This window comes from Oncorhynchus keta, chromosome 36, assembly GCF_023373465.1.
Source record: "Oncorhynchus keta strain PuntledgeMale-10-30-2019 chromosome 36, Oket_V2, whole genome shotgun sequence".
Lineage (NCBI taxonomy): Eukaryota > Metazoa > Chordata > Actinopteri > Salmoniformes > Salmonidae > Oncorhynchus > Oncorhynchus keta.
Genome location: NC_068456.1, coordinates 23,282,407 through 23,306,275, shown reverse-complemented (window position 1 = coordinate 23,306,275; position 23,869 = coordinate 23,282,407). Strand labels below are relative to the sequence as shown.

Genomic DNA, 23,869 nt, shown 5'->3' with positions numbered 1-23,869 from the left:
TAGTAACATTTAATCACCAGGAGGTGGTACTACAAACAAGCTTTACAAATTCACACAACTTGTCTGAAACATTAGGGGGAGATGACTTAATCTCTTAGTAAGAATCTCTAACCAAAGCCATATCAGCATTGAAACTTAATATACTTTAAGGTGTTGAGATTAAAGACTAATGTTAGGATGTAGTGGAAAAGCTATGTACATATGCTTGTCTTAACACACCATTGACTGATTTATGTAAAACCGTCAAACATCTGATAATTTTCCTAAACACGTAATGTCCTCTGTCCACAGGGCTTCATGTGAAGCGGCCGATGTGTGACAGTTGAAGGGTCAGGATGACGTCCGTAGCCGCCGATTTCGACCACATGGAGATCCAGCAGCAGCAGTATAGTAGCGACACAGTCAACAACCGCTGGGATGTTGACGAGTGGGACAACGAGAACAGCTCGGCCAGGCTGTTTGAACGCTCCCGCATCAAGGCCCTGGCAGGTAGGAACCAGAACTACAACACTACTGGATCCGGGGACCGTCTTACACATGGATATACTGTTTAATTTGTCCTTTCCAGCACTGTTCCAGCAACTACTGTGAATACATAACCAGACAAATTTAGTACAGATTGGCTCGGCTCCGTAAGGTTCTACTCAGTAGTGTGAAAAGCAACTCTGTCCCCTCTTCCAATCTTACTGTCTGGTCATAGTCATACTAAACACTAGGGGACAGCACAGGCTCCAACTGGCACATCACAAGCTGCTTCTATTCCATAAATGGGTTACAAATGTCAGATATACAGTATACTACTTTATCACTTTGTCAGGCTGGACTACTGCTATCCTTTGGCTACTGTTGAACCAATCTGATGAAGTTACTGTGCAATATAGGATTAAGCTGTATTCCTGCTTGTTAATTGGGATTGTTACTCTGTCATTGTGGTGAGTGTGACCACTGCTTCTTTGAGGATTGGTGGACACAGAGTTACAGAATAGCCGTTGGGGAGGAATAATTGACGTAAAATGAGGATTAACTCAGATCGAGAACTTGAACCCAATCTGATCTGTGATGTAGAGAAAATATATATCATACTGGAAGTGGCCAAAGCCCTGTGTTGGAGAAATTACACACAGATGAAGCGTTGTAGCTAAAATGTCAATTGTAAAGCCATATCTTCCTGTCCTAGGACCTATGTGGCACTGTTGTGGTTCCAATATACCCTTATCTCTTAATGCTAACCAGAATTTTGGCTCACCCAGACTTTGAAGAGTCCACTTACTGTACCTCCCTACAGTATACAGTGCCTTTGGAAAGTATTCAGACCTATAATTTTTCCACATTTTATTACTTTAGCCATACACTAAAATGTTATAATCTACACACAATACCCCATAATTACTAAGCAAAAAAGGGAAATATTACATTTACATAAGTATTCAGATCCTTTACTCAGTACTTTGAAGCACCTTTGGCAGCGATTACAGCCTCGAGTCTTGGGGATGACGCTACAAAGCTCTGCAGATCTGTATCTCCCATTCTTCTCTGCAGACCCCCAAGTTCTGTCAGGTTGGATGGGGAGCATTGTTGCAATTATTTTCAGGTCTCTCCAGAGATTTTTGATCAGGTTCAAGTCCAGACTCTGGCTGGGACATTCAGAGACTTGTCTCGAAGCCACTCCTGCGTTGTCTTGGCTGTGTGATTGGGGTCATGGTCCTGTTGGAAGGTGAACCTTTTCCCCAGTCCGAGGTCCTGAGCGCTCTGGAGCAGGTTTTCATCAAGGATCTCTCTGTAATTTGCGCTGTTCATCTTTCCCTCAATCCTGACTAGTCTACCAGTCCCTGCCGCTGAAAAACATCCCCACAGCATTATGCTGCCACCACCATGCTTCACCGTAGAGATGGTGTAAGGTTTCCTCCAGACTTGGCATTCCGGCCAATGAGTTCAATCTTGGTTTCATCAGACCAGAGAATCTTGTTTCTCATGATCGGAGAGTCCTTTAAGTGCCTTTTGGCAAACTCCAAGCAGGCTGTCGTGCCTTTTACATTTTAGTACCCTTCCCAAGATCTATGCCTCGACGCTCTAGGACAAGTCCTTCTACCTCATGACTTGTTTTTTTCTCTGACATGCACTATCAATTGTGGGACCTTATATAGACAGGTGTGTGCATTTCTAAATCATGTCCAATTAATTTAATTAATGGCAGGTGTGGTACAATCAAGTTGTAGGACATTCTCAAGGATGAACAATTGAAACCGGAGCTCAATTTCAAGTGTCATGGCAAAGGATCCGAATACTTATGTACAGTCGAAGTCGGAGGTTTACGTACACGTAGGTTGGAGTCATTTAATACTTGTTTTTCAACCACTCCACAAATGTCATGTTAACACACTATAGTCTTGGCAAGTGTCTTAGTATATCTACTTTGTACATGACAAGTAATTTTTCCAACAATTGTTTAGACAGTGAATTACAAGTGAAATAATCTATCACAAATCCAGTGGGGCTAAATTGACTGCCTTTAAGCAGCTTGGAAAATTCCAGAAAATGATGTCATGGCTTTAGAAGCTTCTGTTAGGCTAATTGACATCATTTTAGTTAATTGTACCTGTGGATGTATTTCAAGACCTACCTTCAAACTCAGTGCCTCTTTTAGCTTGACATCACAGGGAAATCCAAATAAATCAGCCAGGACTTTTTTTTTTTTTTTTTTTTTTTTAAAGACCTCCATAAGTCTGGTTCATCCTTGGGGGAATTTCCAAATGACTGAAGGTACCACGTTCATCTGTACAAACAATAGTACGCAAGTTTAAACACCATGGGACCACGCAGCCGTCATACCGCACAAGGAAGGAGACATTCTGTCTCCTAGAGATGAACGTACTTTGGTGTGAAAAGTGCAGATCAATCCCAGAACAACAACAAAGGACCTTGTGAAGATGCTGGAGGAAACATGTACAAAAGTATCTATAGCCACAGTAAAACAAGTCCTATATCGACATGACCTGAAAGGCTGCTCAGCAAGGAGGAAGCCACTGCTCCAAAACCGCCATTAAAAAAGCCAGACTACGGTTTGCAACTGCACATGGGGACAACAATCATACTTTTTGGAGAATGTCCTCTGGTCTGAAACAACAAAAATTGAACTGTTTGGCCATAATGACCATTATGTTTGGAGGAAAAGGAGGCTTGCAAGCTGAACACCATCCCAACTGTGAAGCACAGGGGTGGCAGCATCATATTGTGGAGGTGCTTTGCTGCAGGAGGGACTGGTGCACTTCACAAAATAGATGGCATCATGAGTCTGGAACATTATGTAGATATATTGAAGCAATATCTCAAGACAGTCAGGAAGTTAAAGCTTGGTTGCAAATAGGTCTTCCAAATGGCCAATGACCCCAAGCATACTTCCAAAATAGCTTAAGGACAAAGTCTAGGTATTTGAGTGGCCATCACAAAGCCCTGACTTCAATCCTATAGACAATTTGTGGGCAGAACTGAAAAAGCGTGCACAAGCAAGGAGGCCTACAAACCTGACTCGGTTACACCAGCTCTGTCAGGAGGAATGGGCCAAAATTCACCAAACTTACTGTGGGAAGCTTGTGTAAGGCTACCTGAAACGTTTGACCCAGTTAAACAATTTAAAGGCAATGCTACCAAATACTAAATGAGTGCATGTAAACTTCTGAACCACTGGGAATGTGATGAAAGAAATCAAATCTGAAATTAATCATTCTCTAATATTCTGACATTTCACTTCCTTTAAAATAAAGTGGTGATCCTAACTGACTGAAGACAAGGAATTTTTACTAGGATAAAATGTCAGGAATTGTGAAACTGATTTTTAAATGTATTTGGCTAAGGTGCATGTAAACTTCCAACTTCAACTGTAAATAAGGTATTTCTGTTTTTGACTTTTTATAAATTCACAAACATTTCTACACTTGTTTTCACTTTCATTATGGGGTGTTGTGTGTAGATTTAACATTTATTTAATCAGTTTTAGAATAAGCCTGTAATGTAACAATGTGCAAAAAGTGAAAGGGCCTGAATACTGTCCCTGCTGAGATGTTCTACTCTTGCCACCCAGTAGCTGCAGACTTGTTTTTGGGGTTCCATGTTTTCCAGGCCAATATGCTAGTGTTCCACTTAATTAAATAATTCACCTTCCTCTTAAATATGCAGGAGGTGGTGGACTGCAGCACCACAATATGGGTCCTCTGGCTCTTCGTCTGTTGGCATTGTTGTAGGTATTTTGTTCATGATAATTATATGTATAATTATTATAATATATATATATATAATAGCATAATTTGTATTGTTAGGTCTGAGTTTATCATGTTACGTAAGGTGTTTTGGTCATATTTCTGTCCCCCGGGGTGGGGAGGGGGGGTAGTATTGCTGTCCCCCATGTTCCAATTAAGCTGATCTTCTGATATAAATGATTCATGTAATCGATACCAGCTGGATGCTTACTGCAGTAAAACCCCTTTCTCTCTGCTCAACCCTCTCTCTCCCCCGCTCCCTCTGTGCATTTGTTGGGCAGATGTGAGTTTAGCATTGCAATGGCATTCTGCTCCTTTGGCGTCACTTGATGGAGGTGACATCACTCACACGTGCATGCCCCTTTTTTCATCAGTTAGGCAGAACCAGTGCCTGGCTGCTTATGTCCGCAGTTTTAAATGGAATTTTGACCTTGAACCGTAGCCACCTAAATTGTTAGTTGTGGAGAGCTCACCAGTGTGGTGAAAAACATCTATTTTATTGGCATTCTGAAGGGTAAATGTAACTTAAATGTATTCCACATCACCTCAAATGTTGCCAACAAGTTCCAGTCAAGGTTAATGTACAGTACATAGAGCACCACACTAAAACCATGCTGTTCAAGGATACAGGATGACTTTGGTGCCAGGTCTTGTGCTTGAACAGACTAACATGTCTGTATAAACCAACCAAATCTATGGTGTAAACTGATGCCCCTTCCTAGTTTTCTCCTGAAGAGTTCGTATGACCAGGTGTGGTTCACCTCCACAGGGTGTTCATATGATAGGGAAATCTAACACCACTTTGGGCCAACTCGACTGGTCCCCTTGGAAACAGTTCTTTATCTCCTTAACCTATAGCGCTCTATAGTCTATGACACTTCACTAAAAACCTTGTTTGTGTGGGCTTTCTTTCATACAATGCATGTTTTCATTGCTTAGTAAAAAATAAATAGGTATTTTTAAAAAGGTTGGATGCGTCTCTCTACTAATTTCTCAACAGCAGTCGACAGTTTTATTCTGCCTCCGAGGCTTTTAATGCACTTATGTTGTGTCAAATGGACAATGCTCCAATCCTCTCCAACCTGGCATGGTGTAATTTGATATGGAATATTTTCTTAAATTATGTCTAATCAGGCCCGGTCCTGGCTGGAATGCTTCCCTACACTAGACCAACACAATTGCCACCCTCCTATCCCCGCAAAGTAGAATAGTAGCCTAGGCTAAACTGTGTCACCATGTGGTAGCCAACCATTTGGTTACATGCATTTCTGTTAATGCATGTATTAATTTGTCATTTTAAAATTCTCATCCTCTGAGTGGACAACCTGCTACACTTGTGAGAAACAAGTTTTGGTTTATTTCATGCCATTTACATGTTCCATATGAGCATGTTGTGTCTGGTTTCTCTGTCCTGTTAATGTTGGCGGAGTGCGCACGTCTGAACAAGTAAGTATATAAAATATGTTTTTAATCAAAACATTTTTAAACATCCATTCAAATTATAGTTCCTCACAGTCAAACATCTCTCCCCCTCAATAATCAGCGTCACTAATAAATAGTGTATGACATTTGAATGATTTCCGTTTCATCTTAGTAACTGTAGCATATCTCTCCCCTCCATACATTCATTGTCAATTCATTATCGTACAGCCCACTTTCGGAAAGCCTAAGATAGGCCTAGGTTTTTGAATACGTTTTAACCTCTCTGGAGTAGGCGGGACGCTGGCGTCCCACATGGCCAAAAGCCAGAGAAAATGCAGAGCGCCAAATTAAAAATACATTTCTATAAAAATCACACTCATTAAATTACACATGCAAGATAGCAAATTAAAGCTACACTTGTTGTGAATCCAGCCAACATGTCAAATTTCAAAAAGGCTTTTCAGGAGAAAGCATAAGATGCTATTATCTGAGAGCACAACGGTAAACAATGACAGTAGCATATTTTAACCCTGCAGGCGCGACACCAAAAACGCAGAAATAAAATATAAATCATGCCTTACCTTTGACAAGCTTCTTTTGTTGGCACTCCTATATGTCCCATAAACATCACAAATGGTCCTTTTTGTTCGATTAATTCCGTCGGCATATCCAAAATCTCCATTTATTTGGTGTTTGATCCAGAAAAACACCGCTTCCAACTTACGCAACATCGCTACAAAATAACTCAAAGGTTACCTGTAAACTTTGCCTAAACATTTCAAACTACTTTTGTAATACAACTTTAGGTATTTCTAAACCTAATCGATCAAATTGAAGACGGGATAATAATAATATGTATAATAATAATATATGCCATTTAGCAGACGCTTTTATCCAAAGCGACTTACAGTCATGTGTGCATACATTCTACGTATGGGTGGTCCCGGGAATCGAACCCACTACCCTGGCGTTACAAGCACCATGCTCTACCAACTGAGCTACAGAAGGACCATGATGATCTGTGTTCAATACAGGAGCAAAACAAACTGACGCTACTTTTCTGGTTACGTGCCTCTATCAAAAGGTACACATGAAGTGGCGTTTGTTCTGAACTATGGCACTTCATTACACAAAGGGAAAAACCTCGACCAATTTCTACAAACTGGTGACATCCAGTGGAAGCGGTAGGAACTGCAGGAAAGTAGATTTAGAATTCTGGATTCCCCATAAACATATTGGAAAGGCTTTTTTAAAAATCTGGTTTGTTCTCGGGGTTTCGCCTGATAAATAAGTTCTGTTATACAGTCATGATTCAAAGTTTTTTTTTTTTTTTATAAACTTCAGTGTTTTCTATCCAATACTAATAATAATATGCATATATTAGGATCTGGGACAGAGTAGGAGGCAGTTCAGTTTGGGCACGCTATTTATCCAAAAGTGAAAATGCTGCCCCCTACACCAAACAAGTTAAGGAAAGGAGAAATATTTGCTTGTGTTTGATATACGCTGGTGGCTTTGATTACGCGTGTGTGCGTGCTGATTCTCTCTAGGCCTATGTCCTCTCAAATGTTCTAAAGTAGTCTGTCTGAATTTATTCTGGTAAAAAATCTAATCTCTTTATTTTGACTCCGTTAATGTTGTCAGTACAAAAATGCGACCGATGCCCTCCAATCTGGCAATTCTTAATTTGTTGATTTAATATTTATAAGTAATAACATGTATAATAATGTCATGAGAATAACAAAGTGTAATGGCTTGTTTCAAATAGGTTGTTATTAAGAAGCATATCCATGTGTACAAACAATTGTGACCTCCCCTTTTTTTGGCCTACCAGCCTGTGTACATTCGCCTGGCCAATTACCATAACCTCAAATTCCAAGACCGCCAGTCCTAGTATGAGCATACAGCCAAGATGTTTGTGTATATGTGAAGGTCTGTGAGGGGGTAAATAATGTCAATGAGAATCTTTGCAGCCTGGGACACAACCATTTGCTTGTTTCCAGTCAGTGTGTTTGTTTACACACTTCCCATTTGTGTGTATTGACCCATTTGGAACCTTGGCAGTATCCCTGCTGTTTCTGGAAATGTGGTTCTACTTCACCCTGAAGGGTCCAGGAATAACCAGCGCTGAGGTCACCGGAGTGGCTGCAGAGAGGAGCTCTTAAAAACGATCGGCACATTCTGCAAGGCCGGCCCAGCCGAGACGTGTGAATAATTCAAACCAGCCGTGACAGCGCCTCATCTGAAATACTCTTTATTCTGCGGAGCATCCACCCCGTGCCCCCTAACATTCTCTGCATTCCAACATTTACACATTAAACCAGGAAGCCACCAGGTCAGTCTCCCCAGGTCTGAGGGGGGTATCGTTTCCCAAATATAAGAGAATGTCTGAAGTGGACTGTCTGGCTCTTTAAAAAAAAAAAAAATGTTCATCAATCTCGCTGGTAGGAACTGAACTCAGGTCATTCTAATTTGACAGGGATGAAGCAGAGTACTCTTGTGAAATTCTCCACGATGGCTTTACAGGTTTGTGTCCATAACGCATCAGTGAGGAGCCCAGTGAAGACCATTCCAGCAGGGCCAGGTGTTTTGGCAACATGCAGGCTTCATACCATCTGGACCTGTCATAGCTGTCCCCATTTAGCTACTAAAATATATTGTTTGGCCTATGGAGAGTAGGGCTGGGAATTGCCAGGGACCTCACTTTACAATATTATAGTGATACTTAGGTGCAGATATTGCGATTCTCACGATTTTATATATGTATTGCTATTCAAAACTGTGATTAGATTTTTTTTTGTGATTTGCTGTTACAAGCATATTGCTCACTCTTTGTCTGCTGCAGAGAGACTAGATCATGAGAATGTGTTTTGATCCTTGGAAATAAAAGTTGCTGAAATCATGTTGCCTCACTAGTTAAAAATAAAACTGAGAACAAGCTATAGGATGCAGGTACAGCAAACTAACACTAGCGAAAGCTACCTAGCAAAAGAAAAGTTACTTTGAGTCAAAGCCCCCCATCACTAATGCAGAGTGCCTGTATTTTTGAGTTTCTTACAGCTTCTTACAGCTCTCTGGTGTACAAGCTTTAGGGTAATCAGAAAAGCAAAAGGATGGCTGTTATCGACTAACACCTTGGTTCATTGCCTTTTTAATGACGCATAATGAGTTTGTCGCAGCTTGTATGCCATTTGTTTCCCCTTTTGTCCTTGTGGATCACAGTTTAATGGCTGGAGAGGCATGGCTGTAGGGTAGCACATACCAGAGACAGTGGCTGTCAAGTGATATTTCACTGGTTCACTCTCCTGGCTGGAGGCTTATGACTAAAACCATATGGACCCCCCCATCCCCATCCTCCTCCCTTTCTCAATAGAACAGAGGGGGGAAACTGAATCTTAAACCACAGGATGTTCTTTGACGCATTCAGAACATCCTCATGGGACATTGTTAGAAGTAGTGAGCAGGGCCAGATTTAGTGATTTGGCAGAGGCCAGTCTGAGACCCTCCAGTCGCACCCCTCTTAAAAATGTGTCTATGGGATTTAATCTGCCATCAAATTTGTCTAACATTCACTTCAATAAAGTAGGTTACCTTTGCACGTTGATTCAAAATAATTCCAGCATCTGAACAGTGCACTGTGCATCCGCCAACTTTCCTTCAATTCGCAAGGGGGTGAAACGATCTCGCAGACAAGAATCCGAGCGAAACAGCACCCCTCTGTCTTACTATATTTAGCCCATGTATCTGATGCTGTCTGGACAAAAATAGTATGACAAGCCAATCTTTTTGTAGACAGCATCCGCGACGTGGCCTACATGTACATGTCCTTTGCCTCGGCGACATTGGCATATTATCAGCAGCACCTGTCTTTATTACTAAAGAAATGCATATTGTATCCCTCCAGAGTCTAAGTGCCCAGGACTGGGTTTCTATCAAGCTAACAGGGGTGGCAGGTAGCCTAGCGATTTAAGAGCATTGGGCCAGTAACTGAATGGTCGCTGTTTCAAATCCCCAAAACGACTAGGTGAAAGATCTATGTGCCCGTGAGCAAGCCACTTAACCCAAATTGCTCGTAAGGTCGCTCTGGATAAGAGCGTCTCCTAAATGACTAAAATGTAACAAAGTATGGAATTGTTTTAAGTTGGTCATACCAAGGGTCATTTAGCTATTTTGATTTAGAATTTTAGTACCCATGAAAATACACTTTTTATACATTTGATAAAACATTGAATTTGGCCTTACTACTATTAGCCCATAGAAGTGCATTGAATAACTGATTCAAATCAAATATATTTATATAGCCCTTCGTACATCAGCTGATATCTCAGTGCTGTACAGAAACCTAGTCTAAAACTCCAAACAGCAAGCAATGCAGGTGTAGAAGCACGGTGGCTAGGAAACTCCCTAGAAAGGCCAAAACCTAGGAAGAAACCTAGAGGAACCAGGCTGACGGGTGGCCATTCCTCTTCTGGCTGTGCCCGGGTGGAGATTATAACAGAACATGACCAGCATGGTCAAATAATAATCACAGTAGTTGAGGGTGCAACAACTCAGGAGTAATGTCAGTTGGCTTTTCATAGCCGATCATTGAGAGTATCTCTACCGCTCCTGCTGTCTCTAGAGAGTTGAAAACAGCAGGTCTGGGACAGGTAGCACGTTACCATCCTGAGACGAGGCCGAGTATAGCCCACAAAGATCTTCACCATGGCACAACCCAAGGGGGGTACCAATCCAGACAGGAAGATCACGTCAGTGACTCAACCCACTCAAGTGCCGCATCCGCATCTGCGGTGGATGGTGTCCGAGCTAGAGGTGTGTTTGTCAGACCAGGAGACATTCCGAAAACCTGTTTTCTCACAAGTCTGGAGCATCCGTGTCCATGCAAGCTTAAACAAGACTGATTTTGATGGATTTATGAACTATCGGGGGGGGTCAAATGTTTATTTTTATTATGCCTAGCTTGATGTGAGCCCTGATGGTAAGTCCACCAGTGGCAGTGAGCCATTGCGTTTGAATGCATTAATTAGATAATATAGGAACGGTTTCAGATGATGGTTATGGTATTTTAAATGAGGGAGTATTTAAGTTAAACAGTGGAGAGGGATGTTTTACTGAATGAATAGTGTGTTTGTGTGGAACAGAGGCTCTCCAAAGGGGATTCGTGAGGAGGCCTTGTGATTAGTGCTCCGACCACGCAGGAAATTGGGGCAGCTCGTATAGAGGAGTTTTTCATTCGGTCCATACTGTTTTCCCTTCACATGCAGCTTTCTTTCACTTCAGTATTGACTAAAAACCACCTATCACTGCTCATGTTTACCTTGCTCATTCAACTATCCCCATACATTTACCCAGGGGCGCAACTTTGGTTGTGGTCCTAAAGCACACCGTGCCTCGTTTTGTATCACATTCCAATGATAACTGGGTGGGACAAAAAATGCAATTTCAGAATGTGGGGGGGACATGTCGTCCCCAGTGAAAGTTGGGGCCCCTAAATTTACCTCACACACTCATTCCTCACAGCACAGAGACCCCACTAACCAAACTTTCAATACACATAATATCCATTTAGTTGCCTGGTTACCCAACGTTGAATTGAATTCTACGTTGGGCAGAAATGATCTTTTTGAATGAGGGAAGTTTCCTCTCGCGACCTCTACAAGCCATAATGTTAATATTTGAACGTACTTTAACGGTTGTCTGTGCGGTTGGTGCTTTTAGTGGTAGGAATGAGAGAAAATATATCCACAGGAAAGTACAATTGCCTCAACTTTTCAAACCACTGGTTGTGAGTTCAGATTTGTATCACCTGAAACATGCACACAAGATAAATACATGCAGGAGACGCATGACCATCTCCTGCACGTGTTTACATGGTTCTGTGCATGCTTCAGATGATACAAATCTGAACTCACAACCAGTGGTTTGAAAAGCTGAGGCAATTGTACTTTCCTGTGGATATATGGTCTCTCATTCCTACCACCAAAAGGATCAACCGCACAGAACTGGTAAAATACGTTCAAATATGATCGTATTCAACATTCTGGCTTGTAGAGGTCATCAGGAAACTTTCTTGATCCAAATGCAAAATTTCTGCACTTCGATGCAATTCCTCATTGGGTAACCAGGCAAGCATTTAGCAGATATGTATCCAAAGCGACCTAGTCATACATTTTACATATGGGTGGTCACGGGAATCGAAACCACCTATCCAGGCTTTGCAAGCGCCTTTCTCCGCCTACTTAGCTACAGATTTCTCATGTATTCCCTCTGGTCCCAAAGAACAACGGGTAGGCATACATAATAACAGACCTGTGAAGAGATGATTTCTAGAGAGAAGTGATACGACAGAAGATCAGTCACTAGGGCAAAGCCATGTCAGACTGACTGGGCCCTAACCTGGGACTGTTTTTGGAGAATGTTAGGCTGACTGCCCTGTGAGAACCTGCAGCGGTGTTTAGATATATTACAGTATAAATAGCCAGGAGTAATGGGCCAGCTAGGGGGAATTTGCATGAGCTTTAAGGAGTAGAAACCTTTTTGTCCCCCCCCAAAGCCATGCCTTCCATTTTAAAACTGATGAAATTTCATACCATAAAATGCCTGGAATTTGAGAAAGACCAGCTTTGAAATATATTTAAGGAGGGCTTTGCATGAAGGGGTTTCAGATGGGTGGGAGCATTGTGCTGTTGGACTAGTCTAACAACTATAGATTTCCATTGTCAGAGGAAGAGCCAAGCAAATGGAGATGTAATGTTTTTTTTTTTTATCAATAAAAGTCTCAATTGTGTGCAATAACCCCTCACTTCAAGTGGTGGGTCAGGTGGACTACATGGCTAAATAATGGAGAGGAAAGGACTGGAGAGACCTGTTCACTGTCTAGGATATTATTACACCGAGCTAATTCTTCCGGTTTTGTATGGCTGTTCAAAAGTTTTAGTGAGGCCCACACACTCGTGTGAGGAGGGGGAGGCGCTTTACCGTGAACTCTAACAGGACGTGTTGGCAGGACACAGCCAGGAAGTATTTTTTTTTTTTTTGCATGTGTATCTATGATTCAATGAAATATGGGATGTTTTGTCTCTTGATATTACGAATGTGCTTAGAAATGGAAGGTCTCGGCCAAGTCTCCCCCTTTCCATTTGGTACAGCCCTCTGCTCCTCTTTCCCACCTACTCCCCCTTATGGTAATGCAGCTGTGACATCACCACTAAACACAAGGGCTGTGAGTGGCTGCTAAAGAAATTCCAGGCTGCTGGCTCCTCCCACCCCTCCCTAAGGTTTGAAAGGTGTGCAGTGTTTGAGCAGTCTTCTGCTCATTGCAGGAGTACGGAGTCCAGTGTGCTTTCTCTGAATCGGTGTGTGTCTCTCTTCCCCTCTGTGGCTTTTACCACATTGGAGCGCAGCACTATCTTTCTTATTGTGCATGTTGGAGTGTCTGCAGCCTGCTTGTGTTGTGTGAGGATGGGGGGATGATGATGATGGTGGAAGGGAGGAAAGAAGCCTGAGGCAAGCGTGATGCTGCGGTGCTATTGAGCCAGCATTTGACCCCGGGGCTGACTGCTGCAGGATCCCCCACAGAGGGACTTTTCCAGCTTACCTCTTACATCTCAGCCACCACTGGACATTCTTATTTTAGAAGGGGGGGACCAGCGAACCCCTCTTCACTCCACTTTCTCCAGCCCTTTTATTTTCTACTGGACTGATGGAGCTACAGAGGGCGACCAGTATGCCTGGCCCCTTGTCCCCAGGGCATCTCTCTCCAGGGGCCCTGTCCCCTTCTGGGCCTGGCCCCTCTCTAGCCACCAGCCCTGGCCCTGATCTGAGCTACTCCGCCAAACAGGCTGCTTTCAACTACAACCAGCTGGAGGGCCGCTTTAAGCAGCTGCAAGGTAAGACTAGTAGGGAGGAAGGCAGAGCAGATCCCAGGGCTGTGTTGCTATGCACGCTAATGTTAGTGGATGAACAGCAACAGGCTCTGTAGTATCAGGCTCATAAAGACGTGGGATTTCATGGTGGCAGGTGAAGTACTTGCACATTTCAGGATGATGGGGACTTTGTCTGTCTGATAGGAGGTCCCAGCATCCTCCTTAATTCACTGAGCGCTCCCGAGATCATGAGGTAATGACGGCCGTGCTTCAGCACCTCATGAAATATTGATGTAGTGCAGGGAGGAAAGAGGACTGGGTGACAGCTACACGTGTAAAGAGACACCTTTTTAGGGAGACCATGTGGGGGGGAAGCAGGAAGGAAAGCCATTTTAAAAATGTGCCTTTCAGACGAGACCGTACCCACCCCCTTCTCAACACTAATTTTCAACCCTCTACACTAAGCGCTCCCCAAAACACCAAACGACATGGCTGTAGCTTTTGGCTGTTCCAAGACAATGGCAGGAAAGGAGAGCTAAGGAGAGGGGCATGGAAGGGGCTTTGTAAGCAGCATTGTGCTGGAGGAGGAGAGAAATAGCATCGTGCCATGTTAGACGGTCTTGTGGAACTATTTGACAGTGTAGGAGAGCCCTAGCATTGCTCCGTGTTAGATGGTATGTTTTGGAGCTGTTAACCAGACGGAGTCTCACGTTGCCTTGTTTTGCATCACATTAGAGGATGAAAGAGGGCTTTGATGAGCACACTCCACTGAGCATGCTCCCAACAGAGGGAAGAGCATCTGAGCCTCTCTCTGTCCTGTGTAGTCTGCCTGCATGCCACAGCCCTGCCTGCTCATTGAAGTGTGTTTGGGTCTGTCAGTGCTGCTCCTGTTACCCTTATGTGCAAAACCTAAAGAACAAAGTGGCACCTCTTATCTATGCATAGTCACTTTACCCCTACCTACATGTACAAATGACCTTCGACTAACCTGTACCCCCGCACATTGACTCGGTACTGCTACCCCCTGTATATAGCCTCGTTATTGTTATTTTTGTGGTTTAGTTACTAAATATTTTCTGAAGTCTATTTTCTTACAACTGCATTGTTGGTTAAGGACTTGTAAGTAGTTCACTGTAAATCATTGCACCTGTTGTATTTGGTGCATGTGACAAATACAATTTGATTTGACTTCCATCACCCAAGATTGTTGAGATAAGAAGTCGTGTCTCAGTGAATAATGCAAACACAGCCTAAGAGCATCTGTTCTCTCTGGCTGTTTGTTTGTTGACTCGGGTCCTATGGGCTTGGTTGGTTTATTCTTTATTTAACCAGGTGAGTTGACTGAGAATACCCTCTCATTTGCAGCAATGGCCTGGGGGAAAGTTAGTTGTTGACTTGTGCGTGGAACTATGACATACCAGGAGGTCACAACAGGAACTAACGTGAGGCAGTGGGTGGAGCAGGGGACAGATGTTCAGAGCAGAGCGTGACACGCACAAACACAGAACACACATGCACAGCCAGAAGAGGACTGGCCACCCCTCAGAACCTGATTCCTCTCTAGGTTTCTTCCTAGATTACTGCCTTCCCAGGGAGTTTTTCCTAGCCACTGTGCTTCAACCGCATTGCTTGCTGTTTGGGGGTTTAAACTGGGTTTCTGTGTAGCACTTGTCATCTGACATAAAAAGGGCTTTATAAATACATTTTATTGACAGTCTCATGCTAACACCATGTACAGTATGTGTAGACACACATAAATCATTGCAGACACCAGGGAATGAATGAGGGATATTATTTATGATATTAAGATATTTTACTATGTAAGCTAATAAAGTATGTTTGAGATGAGGTGTTAGTGAATGATACATGTTGCTGTCAGTCCCTTCACGCTGTGGTTCCATTAGCATGCTACTGACAGACCGGAGGCCTCTGGACCTCAGACACCCTATGGAACCCATGACTTTTATGAGCCGTTGTCACCGTGAGACTGAGTGTCCCCTGATTTTAATATGAATCCCAGCATCTCTGACGGCACGGAATCTTTCACTCCACACAGCGATATGGGACAGGGAGGTACACCGCCCAAGTATTGTGGCAAGGCTGAGAGTGCAATGTTGAAATGTGGCAGATTTGGTCTGTCGTTTATTGGACTTTTGCATTAGCTTTCTCTGTAGTTCACAGAAGGGTGCTAACCCAATTAACATTTGTCCCGTTTGGCTACATATGTCTGCGTTCAGCAGGGAGAACACTAGCTCATGATAAGCGCTCTGTGTGTACCCACTTCGGTGTTTAGCACTGGACTTGAAGGCACCAATTTAAAATGTTGGTTTGGTTTCTGGGGCCAGTCCATTTGTAGGGGACATTGGGTCAGCTCTAATGCCTCACTGAAAGGATTGCTTGGCGCTAAATGTGTCAGTTCAGTGAAACCTCTCCTAATAGCGTTATCAGCCTGGTAATGCCACAGACAGACTACACCACCCCCATGTGCTGTCAGGGTCATGATGAATGAATAACCAACTATTGAAATGGATGACAGGGTGGAAGAGGAAGGAAGTTGGCATCTTTTATTAAAGTGCCAATCATTGCTGCATTCCCAGCGCAAGGCAAACAATGGCACAGTGGAGAACCGTGCCTGTTGTGCTGCTTTCATTGTACTGTATCGAAGTGATGAGGCTGTTAGTTCCCATTCTGGTGTCATTTGTGCCGCAATGCTACTATAATGAAAAACTGTCAGGTCAAGTGTTTTACTAGTGGTAGCGTGACAGTATTTCAGGTGGTAGTACTGTATGTCTTCAGACTTCACACTACACCAGAAGTCTTATGTCCTTATTGGTGGTTGTGTAGGGATGGAAGGACTGGGAGGCCACAGTTCTGCTCCCTGAAGGATGGTGTAATATGAGCTTGGAGGAAAGTGGAAATCCTGCATTTCCTGGAGCTCTGCTGAAGGTTAGGGAGGGCCAGAAAAACTAATGGCAACCTGATGACACGTCAGGCCTCCCAAAGGTTTTAATGATTGATTTGTCTCAGAACAGGAAGACTCCGATCTTTGCCATTCTTCGAACTTCATTTAAAAAAATGACAATTACAGCAATGATGGAGGCTGTGTTTATCAGACGTGATGTAGAAAAAACCGATGCTGCTGATGCTTGCATCAAATTCATCTCTCTATCATATGACCTCATGTCTGTCTGGCAGTGAAAGTACTGGCGCTAGAGGAAATGACAGACCTTTGGCAACATACAAAGTGAGTGTGGATAGTCAAGTCTTCTGGGAGGGAAGAAAAACCTCAAATGCTCAAGGGCTGTAGACTTAATGAATATCAAACGTAAGGTCACCAGATGGGTGTGAGGTAGTCATAGTTACACTGTACAGGCCTTCAGGTTCAGTTGGCATTGCGACACTGTACAGATTAAGTTTAGGTAAAACTATCAAATAAGTGTAGCCTACCTGTGGTTTTGGAGCTGTGCCATTTGAGGAATGTAGCCAGGTGCCTGGGTATGTCACACATGGAAGGTGTATAAGGAATGAGACCATGTGATGTTGGTATATCAGAGGAATGTAGTTGAGGACATGTATGGTAGGGACACTCTTAGATAAGCTCGGCTAAACCATTAATCAAGATATTTGTGTGATCATATATCGAGCAGACGATTCCTTGAACTGGATAGGCGTCAACTCTTCCCCAGATGACCTATTGTTCTCTGTGGATGTGAACCCCAAGGCCCTATTATCACACTGTAGCCTACATAATGATATTATGTCCCCAGTTCCTAACCGCTGCCCTGAGAAGTCTGAACTCTGTTCAAGAGCTTCAAGTGGCCAATGGATGAGAGTCAGGTTCAGCAGGCCATTCGAGGACAGGCTACACTTTCCTGTCTGATAGGATTGTCTCAACAGACCCATCGGGCCTAGCAGAAAGCTTGACAGGCCCAGGCCTTGGTAGTCAGCGTCAGGGAGATCTGTTCTAAAAAGCTGTTTTTGGCCAGCAGTAGAGTAGAGCCCAACCTGAGCCAACAGTCAACCAACTGCCTCAATGACCCTCTGTTCCGCTCTTGGCTCCAACTCTCTCCAATTTGGAGAAAGTCCACAGGGTGAGACACTGGTTGAATGGAGTGGGGGCCATGTCGGAGGCTATATCTGCCTTATAGGAGACTGACTTACTCCCCTTGAGCCACACTGCATGGAACCCCCTAAACCCCATCAGGGGACTCCGGATGCACCTGACAAAGGAGGTCGCATTGGCCCGTCAACTCCAGGCCAATACAGTGTGGCTCAGACTGAGATGACAGGCAGACTCATTCAGCTATCAAGAGAGGAAACAACCCAAGCAACAGAAAAGGAGCAAAGCTCATTGGATGGCCTGGATTGAGATGGTATCAGTATTGTCAGATGTAATTGGTTGTCAAAGGCCTGCTTGGCCCTGAGTGCGTTTTGGACAGTGGTGTTCCTGTTTCTTGTGCAAATACCCACGTACACATCCTCTGACGTTTTAGATTGGATCTTTGCATAACTTAGTTTAGTTTGTTATTTTACAGTAAAACACTGAAATTGAACACAGCGTCTTAAGATAAAGCACTGCCAGGATGCCCAATTTTTCAGTTTTTGATTTGTTAAAGTTTGAAATATCCAATAAATGTCGTTCCACTTCATAATTGTGTCCCACTTGTTATTGAGTCTTCGCAAAAAAATAGTTTTATATCTTTGTTTGAAGCCTGAAATGTGGCAAAAGGTCGCAAAGTTCAAGGGGGGGCGAATACTTTCGCAAGGCACTGTGTGTGTATATATATATATATATATATATATATATCACAACTGCTGCTACCAGACTTATTATACTGCTCAGTTTATACATTGCCTCCCCCCAAAACATGTGTAAACATTGGACTATAAATTGTGCCTTCCTGTATTATACTTATGCAAAAAATGATATATTCCACTGTCATTTACTTTGTTCGTATTCTTACCTTTTATAATTTATTGTTGTGTTGTTGAAGGAACCTGCAAGTAAGCATTTCGCTGGATGATGTATCCCATACAAACGACTAATGCATCTTCAATAGTAGGTACCCCCTAGTCTTGCCTGTTCTCCTCAGAATAAACAAACTTTCTGACACAAATGTCAGCTTCACCAATCAACTGAAGTGTTGCTACATGGGATCATCTTTCAGGTCACAACGGTTGATCCGTTGAGGCTAAACCTACTACTCTTAACAGAGCAGAGCGAGGCAGGCTGGTCTGCTGAATAATCTTTGTAGGCAGAGGCAGCTTTGTTACACTCAGAGAAGAGGTTTGTCTCAACATGACCTGTATCAAGAGCCTTGGCGTTTAACGTTGTGAAGAAAATAAACAAATGAAGTGGTGTTGAGAATGTGTAGGCGGGGCATCCACACTGTCAGTACAGCGACCGTCTTGGTAAGTACCGGGGCTCAAGCCCACATTCTAGCCTGATGAAAGGCATGGGAGCAGGGATTTTGGTCCGGATGCATTGGGAACGTGAGTTTGGGTATGTATATACAATCCAGATCAAACAGCCCAAAGCCATGTTTGTGTTAGTTCACTCTCTCATGACTGTTATGAAGACTGAGTTAGGCCAAAGCAGACCAGGCTGGTCTCTCTCCAGTACGCTACAGGGTGTGGCTGGAAGAGTGTCTGTTTCGTGTGTCTCACATGAGAGGGTCTCAAAGCCCCTAGTTTCAGAAGCATCTCTCTCTGACTGTCTCTCTCTCTCGCCTTCATTTATTTATATATATATATATATATATATATAGCAGATGTTTGATATAATGAGCTTTTCTATCTCCAGGCTTGTGGGCTTTACCTCTGCTAGAATAGCAGCTACACACAGCCTTTGCCTCTGTATAGGGGAACATTGGTTATTTTAAGACGTTTCATTTTATACCTAGGTTATCTACAATACTGACAGAAAAAGGAGTGGATGTTTTAGTGGAAGTCCTTAGCTTGTCAGTCAGAATGAGCTTCTGTTACAATATGGAAAACACATTGGCCTAGTGTAATATCCAAAGTAGCATATTATACAGTACATGCTGTTTTTGTTTCACTGTAAAATGTGATATACAGTGAGTGGACAACATGAACCTGCTCTTTCCATGATCTACTGACCAGGTGAAAGCTATGGTCTCTTATTGATGTCAGATGTTAAACCACTTCAATCAGTGTAGATGAAGGGGAGGAGACAGGTTTGAGACATGGGTTGTGTATGTGTGCCATTCAGAGGGTGACAAAATATTTAAGAGCCTTTTGAATGGGGTATGGTAGTACAGTAAATGCCATGCGCACTGGTTTTTCACTCGACAGTTTCTCGTGTGTTTCAAGAATGGTCCACCGCCCAAAAGACATCAGGTTAACTCGACGCAACTGTGCGAAGCATCCCTGAGAAACGTTCGACACCTTTGTAGAGTTCATGCCCTGAAGAATTGAGGCTGTTCTGAGGGCAAAGGGTTGGTGCAACTCATTGTTCGGAAGGTGTTCTTAATGTTTTGTACACTGTGTAGAGCACGTCTAAAAAGCCTCTTGATCCTTCCTACAGTGGTTTAAATGGAGACTCAAACCTAAAGCTGCTGCTTTCTTAAAGCTTGGTCAGTGTTTGCTTTGGATTTCTTCTCCATCCCTAAAGCAACAGAAGGTCTAGGATGTGCTCTGAGCCTCTCCTCTCCTCTCCCTCCCGCGCTCCATATGACGTTCTGACTCTGCCGTAGTCGACTCTGCCTGCCATCCCCGCACTCCACAAAGGAAGATTCATTAAACAGATTAACAGCTCTCTCTCCTGAACACAGCCCTTGTTCCACATGATGCAGGATTTCAGAACTTCTTAAGACACATGAGTGGAAAATGTTAATGTGAGCGACTATGTAGCTGTTCATATATTTTGGTTTCTGCTCAGAACGTTAGCTAGGTGTCAGTCGTGCTTGAAATGATGACTAATTCATTGCTTGTAGTATTAGTCATTCTGAGAATTGTGCCGCATTCCCTGTGAACAGCATTGTGTTATTTAACTACATCAGAAGGCTTGTCTTACTCTTTTAGCTAGTACGTTATTCTGTCTTTGATCAAACACACAGCTTTAGATGCTATATTGGACAGTAATTTGTGGACTTAAGCTAATCATACGCTGCATTCTCAGTCATATCTATTGCCCTAGGCTCTTCTCTGAATGACTGAATAGTCATCTAGAAGCCAGCTGCAAATATTATGAACAAAGTTCACTCACAGATGTGGTTATGGAAGAGTTTACAAGAAAGCCTTTATACATTCTTTCATTTTTCAACTGGAATCCTGAGTATCAATTGAGTAGTAAACTAACAGGAATGATATTTCCCTTGTGAGGCCACACAGCTCTCGCTGTAAATCTCCTCTTAGCTCTGTACTAATACAGGGAAGGGTGTGGTTGTATACTTGGTTTAGATGCAGGGGGGTGTGGTTGTATACTTGGTTTAGATGCAGGGGGGTGTACAGCTGTGTCCTGTAAAACAGCACTGCCTAGCTAGACAAGCAGGGTTGTGTAAATCGGTAAGTATAAACTGAAACCCTCCATCTATCCTGTCATTTGCACAGCTATCGTTAACAGGACAGTGCCACAGTGTTCCCAATTGAATACACTTAAGGTTTCTGCATTTAATAATATATATATATATATTTATTTCACCTTTATTTATCCAGGTAGGCCAGTTGAAGTTCTCATTTACAACTGTGACCTGGCCAAGATAAAGCAAAGCAGTGCGACAAGAACAACAACACAGAGTTACACATAAACAAACGTACAGTCAATAACACAATAGAAAATTCTATGTACAGTGTGCAAATGTAGAGTAGGGAGGTAGGGCAATAAATGGGCCATAGAGGTGAAATAATTACAATTTAGCAATTAAACTGGAGTAACAGATGTGCAAGTATAGATACTGTGGTGCAAGAGGATAAGTAACTATGAGGAGGTAGTTGGGTGTGCTATTTACAGATCGGCTGTGTACAGGTATAGTGATCGGTAAGCTGCTCTCACAGCTGATGCTTGAAGTTAGAGGGAGATAAGTCTCCAGCTTTAGTTTTTTATTTTCTTTTTTTTTCTCCAATTCGTTCCAGTCATTGGCAGCAGAGAACTGGAAAGAAATGTGGCCAAAGGAAGTGTTGGCTTTGGGGATGACCAGTGAAATATACCTGCTGGAGCGCTTGCTATGGGTGGGTGTTGCTATGGTGACCAGTGAGCTGAGGTAAGGCGGAGCTAGTGGGTTTGGCGACTTATATGTAGTGCGGGCCAGCCAACGAGAGCATACAGGTTGCAGTGGTGGATAGAAAATGGGACTTGTTGACAAAACGTATGACACTATGATAGACTACATCCAGTTTGCTGAGTAGAGTGTTGGAGGTTATTTTGTAAATTATATCGCCAAAGTCAAAGATCGGTAGGATAGTCAGGTTTACGAGGGTATATTTGGCAGCATGCGTGAAGGAGGCTTTGTTGCCAAATAGGAAGCAAATTCTAGATTTAATTTTGGGTTGGAGATTCTTAATGTGAGTCTGGAAGGAGAGTTTACAGTCTAACCAGACACCTAGGTAGTTGTCAACATATTTTAAGTCGGAACCTTCCAGAGTAGTGATGCTAGTCGGGCGGGAGGGTGCGGGCAGCAATCGGTTGAAGAGCATGCACTTAGTTTTACTAGCATTTAAAAGCAGCTGGTGGCCACGGAAGGAATGTTGTATTGCATTGAAACTCGTTTGGAGATTTGTTAGCACTGTGTCCAAAGAATGGCCCGAAGTATACAGAATGGTGTCTGCTTGGAGGTGGATCAGAGAATCACCAGCAGCAAGAACGACATCATTGATATACGCAGAGAAAAGAGTTGGCATGAGAATTGAACCCTGTGGCACCCCCAGAGACTGCCACTGAACTGTCTGAGAAGTAGTTGGTGAACCAGATGAGGCAGTCATTTGAGAAGCCAAGGCTATTGACTCTGCCGATAAGAATGCGGTGATTGACAGAGCCGATAGCCTTGGCCAGGTCGATGAAGACTGTCGCGCAGTACTGTCTTGAATTGATGGCTGTTATGATATCGTTTAGGACCTTGAGCGTGGCTGAGGTGCACCCATGACCATCTTGGAAACCAGATTGAATCCCACTGTACCTTCTCCACTATGCAAAGTGGTCGGTGATCTGTTAACTTGGCTTTCGAAGATTTTAGAAAGACAGGACAGATACTCTAGACCCAAACGGTTATAGACCTGTCTCCCACATTGAAGAGGGGGATGACCGCGGCAGCTTTACAAACTTTTGGGATCTCCGATGATACGAAAGAGGTTGAACAGGCTAGTAATGGGGGTTGCAACAATTTCATCTGTTCATTTTAGAGGGTCCAGATTTGTAGGGATCCAGACTTTTCAGCTCTTTCAGAACATCAGCTGTCTGGATTTGGGTGATGGAGAAGCTGGAGGGGGGGGGCTTGGGAAAGTTGCTGCAGGGAGTGCTGAGCTGTTGGCCGGGGTAGGGGTCGTCGGGTGGAAGCATGGCCAGCCGTGGAAAAATGCTTATTGAAATTCTCGATGATCGTAGATCTATCGGTTGTGACAGTGTTTCCTAGCCTCAGTGCTGTGGGCAGCTGGGAGGAGGTGCTCTTATTCCCCATGGACTTTAGGATACAGATCCTTTAGTGTCCCGCATGCTTCCTAGACGAAACAACTGGGTTTAGTATATGCCCCTTCGTCTGTTGGTCAACAGTAGGAATTGTTCAAAAGATACGACTAATTTTCATGCACATTTTTTCATTGAAGAATACGCCGCCAAACATATTATTTAATGTAAAATTGCAGGTCTAAGATCTCTTTGGCAAAAATGTCAAAACTAATGACAGATTTCTTGAGTTGGCTTTGATTAATTCAGACTATTTGGAAGAAGTGTATGCTGGCTATGGCGTCTCAAAATTGACATAGTACTATTGCCAGTTTTTCTAGTTTTTCAGCCAAGCTTTCTTAAGGGAGCATGCGAGTACACTCATCTGGTTGTATGTAGTCTTATGTAGACTTTTGGTAGCTGAGCAGTTGTATGACCTGCTGTCAACATTTCTTCCAATTACCGTCCCTGACACCACGTGGTTTTTGTTGAATGTCTCAACGTAACTCAATGTTTATTTTGGTATACCGTCTGTGTATTTTGATGAATTGTCTCCAGGACAAAGTCCCACTTCCACCCAACCAGATGCAGATATAATTAAACCACAGTTTGCTAACAATCTGGGACGTGGCGCTGGGGTGCTGCGCCACAAACAGAGTGAGGTTGTTAGGCTGCTGCTAGCTTCATTTACCACCGCTGCCACCCCTCTTCAT

General features: G+C 43.2%; 1 protein-coding gene across 4 annotated transcripts in view; it reads left to right on the top strand.

Moving 5' to 3' along the window:
* The window catches only part of LOC118369821 (spectrin beta chain, non-erythrocytic 1-like), a 122,586-nt gene that overhangs the window by 32,243 nt on the left and 66,474 nt on the right, over positions 1-23,869 (top strand). Inside the window, exons 2-5 of one of the 4 annotated variants that reach the window (XM_052498684.1) lie at positions 292-489; positions 2,861-2,868; positions 4,976-4,989; positions 13,482-13,564. In XM_052498684.1, coding sequence (XP_052354644.1) covers positions 336-489; positions 2,861-2,868; positions 4,976-4,989; positions 13,482-13,564 — 259 coding nt within the window. In that variant the 5' untranslated portion in view covers positions 292-335. Of the gene's footprint in view, positions 1-291; positions 490-2,860; positions 2,869-4,975; positions 4,990-13,004; positions 13,565-23,869 lie in introns of those variants that run through there. The other 3 variants (XM_052498682.1, XM_052498683.1, XM_052498681.1) reach the window with 3 other exon arrangements.